This window comes from Buceros rhinoceros, unplaced genomic scaffold, assembly GCF_000710305.1.
Source record: "Buceros rhinoceros silvestris isolate BGI_N320 unplaced genomic scaffold, ASM71030v1 scaffold42013, whole genome shotgun sequence".
Taxonomy (NCBI): domain Eukaryota; kingdom Metazoa; phylum Chordata; class Aves; order Bucerotiformes; family Bucerotidae; genus Buceros; species Buceros rhinoceros.
The window spans coordinates 7,413-20,491 of NW_010406105.1; the positions used below are offsets into that span (position 1 = coordinate 7,413).

The 13,079-nt window shown below is 43.5% G+C and overlaps 1 protein-coding gene across 1 annotated transcript in view; it reads right to left on the reverse strand.

Annotated features, from left to right (window-relative positions):
• Positions 1-13,079, reverse strand: part of SEC16A (SEC16 homolog A (S. cerevisiae)) — a 22,613-nt gene that overhangs the window by 5,549 nt on the left and 3,985 nt on the right. Inside the window, exons 3-21 of the mRNA XM_010133955.1 lie at positions 12,503-12,648; positions 10,020-10,105; positions 9,390-9,525; positions 8,667-8,865; positions 7,400-7,577; positions 6,527-6,669; positions 5,656-5,717; positions 5,288-5,426; positions 4,786-5,028; positions 4,374-4,471; positions 3,604-3,685; positions 3,306-3,423; positions 2,952-3,063; positions 2,557-2,662; positions 1,979-2,119; positions 1,750-1,863; positions 809-1,013; positions 357-618; positions 167-173 (exon numbers count right to left, since the gene is read on the reverse strand). Of these exons, the coding sequence (XP_010132257.1) occupies positions 167-173; positions 357-618; positions 809-1,013; positions 1,750-1,863; positions 1,979-2,119; positions 2,557-2,662; positions 2,952-3,063; positions 3,306-3,423; positions 3,604-3,685; positions 4,374-4,471; positions 4,786-5,028; positions 5,288-5,426; positions 5,656-5,717; positions 6,527-6,669; positions 7,400-7,577; positions 8,667-8,865; positions 9,390-9,525; positions 10,020-10,105; positions 12,503-12,648 (2,577 nt within the window). The remainder of the gene's footprint in view (positions 1-166; positions 174-356; positions 619-808; positions 1,014-1,749; positions 1,864-1,978; positions 2,120-2,556; positions 2,663-2,951; positions 3,064-3,305; positions 3,424-3,603; positions 3,686-4,373; positions 4,472-4,785; positions 5,029-5,287; positions 5,427-5,655; positions 5,718-6,526; positions 6,670-7,399; positions 7,578-8,666; positions 8,866-9,389; positions 9,526-10,019; positions 10,106-12,502; positions 12,649-13,079) is intronic.

Sequence of the window (13,079 nt, forward strand, 5' to 3'; positions counted from 1 at the left end):
CCCCAAACGCCCCCAAGCCCCACCCCCCACTTTTAAGGCAAAAGTTTTCACTAGTTATGAATTTTGTGCTAGAAAGAACCTGGTCTTTTGAAGTACATGAACTGTGGTTGCTGTGTTTGGTTTTGGACTCCTGCACAGGTATGATGTCAGCTGGGGCTGACCTCACTTTTGAACTAAGCCAAATAAGCAGGATCAATACTCTAACTTCCCACGGATGTTTCTATACCATTTACATGGTGTTTTTAAACCATGTCAGTGCCCAAGACTTGACTACTCTTTTCTAAATATTGAGATACTTTGCATTATTCCCCCAAACCCTTCATAACACTTCCTTATAAGGAAGAAAAGCTGTTTACTAAGATCCCAGACCTGTTTCCAGGTTTGTCTGCTCTTCTGAGCGTGGCTCCATCTCTTGTGGTGGCCCTCCTGGTGGTAGTGTTGACCCTAAATACAGCTGTGATGGTTCAGTTCCATAGGGATTTGAAAACCCTGGAGGTGCAAAGCCAGCTCCTGGACCAATAGGCTGAGAAGCCACTGGATAGAAAGGGACGCTTCGGCCAGCTTCCTGGTCACCAGGAGAAACCATGGTAGCTGACCCGTCAAGGACAGCCTGAGGTACTGCAGCACAAAAAGAGCTGAGAGTTACAACTACACAGAAATTCCAGCATGTGGCCCTTTTACCCTATAAATAAAATGATATAGGGCAGAAGTGAAATCTCACCATTTCCACCACCCTCTTAAGTGGTTTCTGGTACCAGAAACCCGAAATGTTTATTTTCTGTCATGAAGGAGGATATGAAACACTAACCTGAAGGCATCAGCTGCACACTTTGCATCTGTTGAGCCATGCTGGGCAGTAAGGATGCTAACAACGCATTTTCAGCACCTGGACCCATGTCACGGCCACCTCCTGCTCCATCACATTGACTTGCACGGTCTAATTCAGAGCTTGGTGTGCTACAGGCATATGGTGGTGGGGTGGATCTGTCTGTGTTATAAGCTATTGCACCCTCCTGCACAAAAGAGCAAGATCTTATAACCAAGGGAACATACAGCAAAGGAAATCATAAGAGCGAAAACAGCACACAGGTTTCTTTTAGTGTTTAGTCACAAAATAAGTTGTCAGCCATTTGCAGGCCAGGGTCAACCAAAACATTTAAGGTGTTTTTGGACTGTCTGTGTAGTTTTGGGGTTTTGTTTCTTTTTAAAAGGAAGTTTAGGTAGTTAGCTCAAGGTTCAAATTTCTACGAGATGTCTTTAAATCAGTGGTAATAATCTCCACTCTGTTACAACCTAGCAACACTAATTCACGTGCTGCCTTTTTTTTTTTTTCTGGTGAGCAGATCCTCTGCTCACAGCAGGAGTTAAATAATCTCCACTCTGTTACAACCTAGCAACACTAATTCACGTGCTGCCTTTTTTTTTTTTTTCTGGTGAGCAGATCCTCTGCTCACAGCAGGAGTTACTGCAACCCAATTCTCCGTGCAATCCTCCCTGTGTAACAGTGCTAGAGGGGCCTGTCGCACATAACGTACGTCACCCTTTGACCAGTCTGCATTGCATTTCACAGCACTGGAGCGTGGTAAGCCCACTGGGTTTACACAGTAACACTGGCACTTTATGAGACAAGTGTCTCATAAGGTCACCTCCTGTTTCTGTAATTAGCAGTATAAACATAAACATTTAACGAACAGGATTTACACTAATCCTTAAAAGAGACTACTTCACGTCGAAAAGTACGCTCTGTACCTTGATCTGCCCATCCACATGTCGAAGCCTCACTAACCATGAAGGTTCAATGAAAGATTCCTGCTCAGGTTTTTCTTTTATCTGTGGGTCAAACAGGCGTAGTTGTGATGACATCTAGAGAAAGGAATCGTGGTAAAGGTTAAGTTAATGAGCCAACAAAAGGAAGCTCTAGCCACAGCTCACAACCTACAATACGAAGCCACGAATACTGAATTTGTCCTTACGTTACCTGGATTAGCTGGCCAATAAGTACAGGTGAATAGTAATGTGGATCTTTAAGGACAGTTCTGGAAATCACTTCACAGTAGTGGAAAGCCTGAGCAGCAAGTCCCATTTCAGCCAGTCGACAAGCATAGATGAACTTGAACACCTACGGAATGCAAGTGGGGGAAATAAACCCAGTGATGAGAACATTCGTAGACGTATCACAGGAAAGGCAGTCTGGCATTTCAGCTGGAGGCTCAGATATCCCATTATCACATCCATACTAGGCAGGAAAAAAAAAAAAAAAGGAAAAAGCATTCAATTTTGTTCCACCCGCTGTATCTAGTGGAAGTTATTAACGTCTACAGCCAGCACCAACACACTCTGCTGGATTTTTCTTTTGGAGTATAGTTACGGTAACAACAAACTTAAAATTCAGAAGTTCAGAAGTTTCAGCACAGCTGAAAAACGTGAAAAGGAGATTAAAGAGGTATCAGGAAAAAACCACTCTTGCGTTACATTATCCACGAATATTTCATGTTACAACAGATAAAATATTTGCTGTGCTGAGTACAAAACAGAAACAAAGGAACAGCTCCTCACCTGGAAGTTGGGCAAGCAGCCAGGCTGAGTTCCCAGTGACTGTGCGTATTCATAAGCTTCCGTTCTCTGAATGGCTTCGTTGGTGGCAAACTTAAAAAACGGCAAACTATTTGGGAATGGCAGAGGAAAGGTATTGTTTAACACTGAGGTCATATATGCTGACAGTAAAGACAGACAATCAGAAATAAAGTCAGGAACACTGCTCTGAGACACGCAAGATTAGAGTCTTCTACTTCTCAAACGAGGACAGGGCATCAGACAGCTCTCAAACCCAGTCGTGGCTAGTGATAAGGGAACAGCCCAGCCCAGTCTTTGGAGCCATTCAGCTTTAGTTTTTGCATTTAAAAGTTGTGTTTGGAGAACAAAAAAAAAAAAAAGAAAAAAGAAAGCCAAACCTATGATTTGATCCAATTAGGACAAGCTTTGTTGTCTTCCTTGTGTAAACTCCAAAACCCACTTGGGCCATAAGGTAACAGAAATGAGCAGCATCTAGCAGGCCTTTAGAAGCTGTAGAGAAATAAGCAACAGAGCTCAGGACATTTCCTCTCAGTGGCACACTGGAATTCCATGTCCCATACTGTTTTGACTTTACATTCAGATACCTTCACCACAGAGACACACCCATATAAAACTGTTCCCCTTCATATTTTACACAGCAATTGCTTGTTTTCAAAACAATAAGCTGAGTAATTAAAGCTTTCGGAAAGCTTTTCCTTCAGTCATCACCCTATCCATTCCCCAAGCGTTACCAAGAGTGTCTCCCATGGTAGCAATGGTCCTGGATTCCAAGTCCACATTATTCGTCAAGTTGGATAACACCATTGCTAGATGAGGCCTCCAGTCTCCCCATTTCTCATCACCACAGCACTAAAATTAGAAGAATTACTTAGTCAAATCAGTGACTGGAGCTCTGCAGGGTTAAGTGTTTCAGCCTCAGAAGGACCAAACCAACTCATCTGACAGCTCCAGGAAAAGCACAAGGGAAGGTCGTTGCTGCGAACTACGCTGCTCACTGCAGCACCTCTTTCGTCTCAGCTTGAACCTTACCGTGGAGGCAGCTGGCATCCTTCCTGACATGAGCTGGTAAACAGTCTGCAGAGGGTCATTAATTGGGAGACTGTTGGCAAATCTGCAGAGACATTGTACAGAAAAACAGAACACAAACATGGGGTGAGCAGTTAGAATGTACCTGTGCTCCCAGTGGCAGTTAATCTAGCTTAGTTTAAGAGAAGGAGGTGCTGTTTGAAAACATGACACTGAAGCAGGTGCCCAGCAGATAACCAAAGCAAACCATTACTAGTTAAGCGGCTCTGCCACTCTGATGTAGGTCAGTCAAGGCTAGAAAAGCCTCAGGATTCTCCCCACACCAGCTGACTAGACTTCGTACATGATTTCATAGGCTCGGGAAGCCCAGGGAAAGCTGTTCTGTCTACAGACACACACATCTGCTTCTTTCAGGCAAGGAGAATGAAAGGTACGACAGTTACCCGGCTTTAACCAAGCTGACAGTAGAGTTTTTGCAGTTTTTTCAAAGCCTGATTTAAGACCACTGGTCAAACAAGCTCACAGATGACCCAGTTCAAATACCCCTTAAATGCAACGAGTGGCATAGAATAACGTCTCAAGCTTATAGCCAGAAAGCCACAGAATCAAAAGTAACAGACAAGTGAATATACAAGTAAAATTAAAGCATAATTCTTGCACGAGTGACTAAGAATAACTCATGATTTTGACATTAAAATTTCTGAGCACTGAGTCTCTACCTCCTATAGCAGAATATGTAGTAATATTATACCGATCTAAAAGCAAAGCAGTACCTGGTCATAACCCGTGCATGTGTTCTGCTGTCCATTTTGCTGGCGAGTAGCAGAGCATGACCCCATAAACCATGCTTCATGGCAGACTCCAAAGCATCCTAATTAATACAGAAATTGGTTTCCTCAGAATAGCTGAACGTACCACTCAGACAAACAATAGTTTTGCAGTAGTACTTTGTGACTGAATGAAAAAATGCCTGTTTAGATCAAAAACTGACATGTGAATATAATTTTGTTTTACATTATAAACTGTAGGACAAAACACTTGCCATGTCAATGCAGTACCATTAAGTATTAATATGCACTTCAAGCTGCAAAACTCATTTTAACTCCTGCCTAGAGCTTTGAGATTTGTGGAAGACAAGTAAACAAAGACACATGCAGCACGTGGAACAACAGTATAAGCACTCGCCTTCTTGCGGCCATAAAGCAGCAACTCTCTGAATCGCTCTGTCTCTTTCTCGAGACTGTCAATCGTGGTTATAAGACTATCAGTGAGAAATGAGAGCTGGGCTTCACCAGATTCCTCTTCCACTTGTTCCAAAGCCTCATTAGTGAAATCAATCAGATTTGCCTCATTAGGGGACTTCCCAGGAAGCCACACTGTTTTATGATCTCGGAGCAGAAGTTCAGCCAGGTCTGTTCCCACCACAGTCTATATACGTGTAGAGAAAAAAAAACAAACCAGAAAATCTGTTATTTCCACATTGCCTTAATTTTGTCATTTCAGCAACGTGCGAATATCAGCACCTCTGAGTATCTGAGGACAGGTGACCAGTTCACCTGCTCCGTCAGCACGTGATGCCTTATTCCAAGGTAAGTCACTACATGCGTATTACTGCCTTTTAACATAAACCACGATTGTGTGTAGAAAACATTCTAAGACAGATAAAAATTCAAGCAGGGAGACATACCCCATTCTGCCTGCACAACAGCACAATAAAGTCCCAAAGCAAACTTGCAGATTCTTTGTCAATTAAATTTTCATTCTTAAAGCACTGCGTAGCTTTATTTTGTGCAAAATTAATAACATCCACTTTATGGGTGTCATCCCTGAAAAAAAAAAAAGAAAATGTTTTCAGTGAGACAAATGTAAACATTCAGATCATTATTGTGACTGGCATGAGGCTTAAGCTCAAAGCTGATGTATTATTTAAATGGGTGAAAAACCACAAATATTTCAAGTCAGTTTAAAGCCTGTCATTTGCAGACAATTTAAAGTTCAATGCAGAAATGAACTGTGTATATGTGGAAGTTATTTCTGAAATCTGTAAGAACATACTTAGCAAGAGGGCCAGGAAATGCTCTCATCTCTTCTTGCTCCGGAGAATGTTGTAACATAGTCTAAAACACAAATACAAACCGTAAGAAATAGCTCTGAATTTTGCTTTTTAACAATAAAATCCCCAGACCTGAACATAACCCTCAGTGTAATCAAGCCTATCGCTCTTAATCAAAACACACATGGTGACCTACAGCCTGCACAAGGATGATACATGATTAAATCTGCTTTCCATGGAAGTCATCTGCAGCAAAATATAGAGTCTTCCTCACATCTCCTTAATCATAGAATAGACTCATGTAGGATCTTTGAGATCAGAGTCCGACTGTTAACCTAACACTGCAAAGTCCAGTAACGCCCCCAGTGCTGCTCTAGTACTTGTGGACAATTCTACTCCCTTCTAGTGGTATTTTACCAATGAATTCTATCCTCATCACACAAGCCCGTCTTTCCATATGTTTTACATGACTTGAGCATTTCTTTGTAGCAGCACAAGAATGAAAACACCCCCCGATATCTAACCCCCAGGCCTCCTAGCTGACAAGCAGCCCTGCAGAGAACGGATGAGGGCGATGCTGTCTCTGAACAGCAACACATTATAAACACACCAACACAACTCCAGCCCTTCCAGGATGTGAGGATTTTACCTGAACGAAATTATAAGGAGCAGGATGACCTGGTCAGGGTACATTATGTCTCAGCGGAAATAAAATTTTAAAGTTAATGTTTTACTTAAGATTACAGCCCAATCAGACAAATACAAAGATATACGTGCATTGACATATTTAAAAAGTCAGGAAGCTACAGATCCAAGTTCGCTACTCCCCTTCCAAAGACAGACCTCTGTTCCACCACCTCTCTTCAACTTTACCTCCATACTGTGTATTTCAACCAGAGCTGGCTGTCCTTCTGATGGCAGGTTTGGCAGCGCTTTGATTAAGAAGCCCCCAGGACCAAACCTAGCACAGATATGAGGCACGGAGAATTTCTCAGGTGTTGAGGGCCTTAAAGGTGCTGAAATAAAAAAAGATAAAATAAGAATGAGTAACAAGTATCCTGTCATGCCACTAAGCAAACTTGCTGATGCGTTTATCCTGCAATAGTAGTGGAAAACCCTGCCATTCAATTCGGCTAAACTTTGTAAGCCACAATTAATCAGTTCCATTATAGTCCCAAATATTTTCTGTAGATTTACAACAGGAACAAAACTAGACCAAGAAATTAAAAATCCACCGATTTGTTCAATGCAGAAGCTTGGATTGTATCAGACACATTTCTGGGACCTCTGTACAAACACGTGGCACATCAAAGAGCTAATGATGAATTTTAACATACTCTAGAAAAACTTCTCCAGAGAAATGGTGTTTTGTTCCATGCCGAAAGAGTAAGAAAAAACTATGGAAAAATCCGAAGGGAAGTTAAACTTTATCATTCCCCATGAAGCACAGAGCAGTTGAAAATCTAACAAGACATTTACAAATGGAAGTTTGTTTAACAACAAACACTGCCAAGCTACTCCTGTTCTGTGACATACCCAGCACGTTGTCCTTACCCTGAAAAGGAAAGAGGATTTTGTTCACGGCCACATATGCTGGAGAACAGCATTTTGTTTTCTTGTTCACAGGCTCAAACACATGACAGGCATCTCATACGCTACAGCTACCAACAGAAGTGCAAACTGCTACTGGCAGAAAAGCTCCCGAGCACAGTGCCTGCCCTCCTCCTTCCCCAGCAGGGCCAGTACCTTGTTCCACAGCTGGCCAGCCAGTTCCAGGTGGGTAGCCGTAATCTGTGAAAGGCTGCTGTCCATCAAAGTTTGCAGCATATCCGCCGTAGGGATAATCTGTGTGGAGCGACACCGCCTGCGCAGTCGTTTCATACACATTAGCTGTTACATCATGACTACTTCGATAGAGCTGGCTCTAAACAGATCATATTAGTAACTGTTAGCAGAAAGCATGCAGTTACACAAGCAACACAGCAAGCACAATGCAAGGCTGTAAGTGTTGTCCCAGCTTCGATTCCTCACGTTGTTTTTAAACCAGGCTTACTACATCACTGCATTCCAGAGGACTGCCCTGCCAGGGCCCTGCAGCACCAGCCTACAGAGGCTAACAACCAAACCCCAGTCTTCTCCCACAGTGTTTTCACCACCATCTGATCTGCTCACAGCCAAGCACGTTCAGTTCTCACAACAGAACGTCTGTGCCAAGGAAACAGATGTTTCTTGTGTCTGGAAAGCTTTGCAGAACGAGGTACGGGCTCAAGCGTTGCTGTACCAGCAACTACAGATCAGAATCAATGTTCACCTCGGCTGTAGCACTTTGACAGAAAATCCCAACCAGACTTCAGGTGCCTCAAAATTAATGACTAAATTAATTGGAGTTCAGACTGGAAAATCACCTGAAATTCCAAGAAACATGATGAACCAATACAGGAGACTGCAGCTAAATTGACACATTCCACTAGCAAAGACAGTATCTCAGAAATTACCCCAATATCCTCTGTGTTTTTCAGGTATTTGTACTTAAGGAATAAGTAGATGAGTAATCAGTTAGATTTGGGTTTTGCTTTTAAACTCAAAATAGCATCACACAAATAAGGAGTTAGTCTTTTACAGATCCCAGGTTCAGTAAGAGCATTCATGCTTGTGATGAGAAAAATGATGCACCACTGAAAGCCAGACTCTTTGTCAGCTACAGCCAAGCACAGTAAGGGCAAAGTTCTCACAAACAGCAAATGGATTCAGAGGAAGAAATTTTCCATTTCTGTGTGTGTGGCAACTTGCACAGCTGAGTGCTGAACTGGTTAAAGTTCTCTTGACAACTGTGATAAATATTAAGTTCAAAACTGCATTACAAACCAGCCTTAACTTACTTTGTAAGTTTTTGAAATGCATATCCCCCATGCTAAACCCAGAACTATTTCCGTATTTGTAATGTTTCCCCCACCCCTAACATAAAGGCCCAACTCAGCTGAAAGAATACTCTGTGTGACCATTCGGAACTCACTTGTTGAGAGCGAGAGCTGAAACTGCTCTGGTGACTGTGAACACTGCGGGAGCTACGCAGACTATGCCCAGAGTGCTCGCTGTGGACACTGCGCCTGTCAAACTCATCACCGTAAGGATCTCTGTGGGGTTCGGACTCCTCATCAAAGCTTCCAGTGAAACGAGGATCGTATCTCCAGTTATCTTCGTATCGGTCATGTCTGAAGAACAATGAAACATACAAAGTGAAAATTAGATAGTCTTGAGGGAAGTGACTTCACCATATACCTGCCAAGAAGAAAACCGTACCTAACCTCAGAAGGGCTGTTAGATTATTTCCTAGATCAAGGGTTTTATTACAGTAAATAAACCGACATTTCTTCAAGAAGTTAATGCAGGATATTCGAGATCAAGAACAACATCATCCTCAGAGGCTGTTCTAGGACAACCTGCAGAACGTTCACCTGATCTAAAAACAAGCCCTGCTGCCTTAAATCCTTTTAAGAGCGACAGGACAGCTTATCTGTTTTGCCTCGATGATCGATGTTAAAGCTACAGAAGGGACTAGTGACACGTGTCCGTGACAGACGCGTAGTGCTGCACTGTAAAGTCTGTCACAGGGTGCACCTGCATCCCTAGAGAACACAGAGGATTTTACTCACAAAGCTGCACAGTACCCTGATGCTCTGATGCCTGGTACAACTACCACAAGCGCACTGGGAGAACACGGACCGAAGGGACAAACCTGCTGCCGTATGGGTACGCTTCTCTCTTCTGGTAAGGGTTGTGTTCAGCATCATACCAATACCTCTGATCGTACCCTCTAGGATCTCTGTATCTGGGGTCGTACGCTGAGGAGTAACGTTCCCAGCGACTTGGATCTTTGGAAAATAAAAAGAAGTGGTTTAGGTACTGGAAGCTGTTGCCTATAACCTTTTTCTACTCCTTTCTCTTTAACTCATGCCGATTTGGTCCTGAAGCATATAGCAAAACCAAAATAATGTACTTAAAGCTACATAAATGTGCCCGCTCATTTTGAGTTAGAAAACCAACAAACAAAATACAAGCAACTAAAAAAAAACCCCAACAATTTCACACCTTTCAGAGGGCTATTGTAGTTCACTAGATACTCTTCAAGGGCCAATGTTTACCAGACAGACAGACAGATCTTTTCTAGTGACTTTGGAGTTTGATCATAACATTCTGTTAATATTTATTATCATCATCATAGCGATCAGTCTTCAGAGCACCATGCTAAACGTCTCAGGACATTTATATGATCATTCTCTGACCTTAAAGTCCCTCTTCCCCATAATTTTTTGTTTAAACCTACACTTTTCCACAGAAAAATTCAGAGTTTACTTTGACACCTTACCTCCATAATCATAGGAGTTTGGGTAATAGCCCGGGTAATAATCACTCCATCCACTTTTTGAATAATAATCCTCAGTATACCCTTGCCTGAAAGAGAGCACACAGGTATAAAAAAAATATTATTCCTCCTTCAATCACTTCTAAAGCCAGCAGGGGATATGAAGAACTATACACGACAACTGATCAGGTAGAGTGTCAGCTTTAAAATAATGCATTTACAGGAAATCAAGGAATGAAAATGAAGGCTTTACAGGCCAACGTGTTGCTCAATTGTTGTGTGCCGTACAAAGCTGACAGCCCCTGCTATACAATAACTCAGTGATTTTTTTGAAAACCACTTTGGTGATAAACTTCAGACTTACAGACAATTAATCACAAAAAATACCTCTGTAATTATCATCCTGTGACTGTCTCAACAGGGAAGTCAGTGACTTAACAAGTAACGAAGTAACTGCTCCCTCAGCTTTCACAGTGCGTTGTTACACATTTTACAGTGATGAAAAGAGGACTATGGTCTGGAGGAGAGGTCACGAGAATGGCTCAGGACACCAACCAGCACCCTCACAGGTAATCCTGGACAGAGGTTAGCAGCCTCCGGCGCTGCCACTCTGGCATCCATCACCAGCATTAAATAGTCAGAATAGAAACAAAAGCAAAACACACTACACCTTTCTCTGGGGACCCAGAGAGCTCAATATCACAGCACCTTGCTCAACTGGGAGCTGATGCCAGTCTGTGGCTGGCAAGCACACAGCACACCGCCACTGCATAGCCAGCATTGCCATAATGCCAGTGCTTTATTGTCATCCTGCACTCAGGCTGCTTTTCAGGCTCAGCTTTTCAGTAGCTGCAGCAATGCTTTGGGAACTCCCCTGCTCCTCTACAACTGATCATACAGCTGATAGTGTCACCTCCAAAGCAGCCAAGCAAGTCGAGTGATGCTCCTCCCTGAATGCGTGGGAAGCTTGCTACCACAGCACCTGCCCCTGCAGAGGAGGAGGTCTGATCATACCAGATCTGGTTTAACCACCCAACTAATCTTCCCAGTCTCCTTCAGAAAGATGTTATTCCCCTCCCCATAGAGGGTTCACAAAGCTGCCTCATCAGTAGTGGCACATTCAGAGCACGTTCCAGACACACTCTCACACTACCTTGGCTGCTCTTGGGCTCTGCCGCCCTGCAGTACCACAGCACAGTGCACAGCCAACAGCACTGTCACCTCACATCAGCACTGACAGAGGTACTCGGAATAGGCTTGGATCTGTCCAATGCACCCACAGGAACGTCAGCCTCAGAAGTAGTACGTAAAGAGTATATACCAGGGAGTGCCCCCATCATCTCACCACAAGACCTCACAGTGCACTTCGATTTGCTTAAGATGATTGAAGCTATCACACGCAGCTACAGCCTTTGTTTTGTACTCCTCAAGGCCAATATACACCTCCTAGAACCTTCTGGAGGTGCTAAGCAAAATGCTGCATTTTCAGTTTAAGGACTGCTCCATGACTGAACTACCAACAACAGACAAATACTACAAAAGGTTTAATCATTTCCAGACAGATACCCAGGGTTCTCTCTTGGAAACCTGCAAACTGACCCACCAGATAATGTGACAGTAACATTTCGGCATTAATTTGAAGTTCACACAAATCAGGTATGCAGCAATTGTCACAAAGCAGTAATGCCTGGAAGGTCATGTGCTGCTTCTTCCTTGCAAAATACCAGAGATTTCATTTCTGCTTTTTCTTTAATATTTGCAAGCAGTATCTGAACCCGCTGTTTCCCTCTGAAATTTTTTATTTCATGTAATCAGAGAGACCCAGACTTCTTATTTCCTAATTCATGCGCTATCTGCATCAACACCTGTGGTAAAGTCAGCAGAGGAAACATGCCTGCATAGCACCTTCACTATGTGGACCAGAGTCTGGGAGCTTTGTGAGCAAGCTTATCCACACGGTTGAAGTTAATCATCAGACAAATGAGCCTGACACAGCACCAATGTGTCCACTTGATTCCCCATCTGTCTCCTCCGAACACCTGAATCACCGTGTACCAGTGCTGTACCCACAGAAATCCCAGAACAGTGCACAATAGTGCCGTTTATTTACAGAACTAGGGGCCGCGGCTGATGTGCATCCAAAGAGTAAATTAGTACTGACTAACAAACCCTGGCCTACCCAGCTCTTTCACAGCAGGCATGAAAAAGGGCTAACCTCAGCACCGAGTCCACCGCAGAGAGCTCCTGCCTGGCAGAAACGCCACCAACCACCCAGAGAACTGAATGAAAACAGAAACAAGGCTCTAACAACAGAAGAGGCTGTGGAATCGTATCCTTTTCAGTCGCAGCATTTGATACCTCCCGTTCCTATGGCAGCACACAATGAGCTTTTGAACTTCCTCACTGCGGCTTACGCTGTCGGCCCTCCGCAGGCACCACTGCAGTCACTGTTCCAGCGATCTCTACGTGACTCGGGAACTGCGTACCTAGAAGGTGGCCTGTCCGAGCAGTGACTCGCTCTGGAACTAGGACGTTCAGGCTCGGGATACCGATAGCTCCCAGGCTCCATGTAGGCAGTGCCAGTGCTGTCATAGTGTCTGTACCGCGGGTCATACTGTCCGTAGCTATCCTCCTAGAAAAGAAATCGACAGGCCACGTAAGAGGCTCCCACCTCCAAGAACAAACCTTTACAAACACACCAATCACCACACACCCCACCAGGGTGAGACCTGAAGAGACGCAGATCAATGGATGGCAGCATGGCTTTCGATACCTGCTGTGGCATGTATTAATACCCTAAACTTAAGGAAACAACATGTGGACTAAAGGTAGTTCAACCGCCATGCTGGGCACTCTGCTAAACAGGCGATAATGCAGGCAGCAGACGGGAACCAGACTGGAACATCCGGGCAGCTAAGAGAGTTGTAACTGCCAACTTTTTCCAAAGAACCAAATAAATTGCTGCTAGCTGACATCTGTGTCAAAGACAACAGCTATCAGTGACTACTTTACAAAAATTATAAAAACTTGAAATTTTTAAACTTCTGTCTGGGTTTTCCCTAC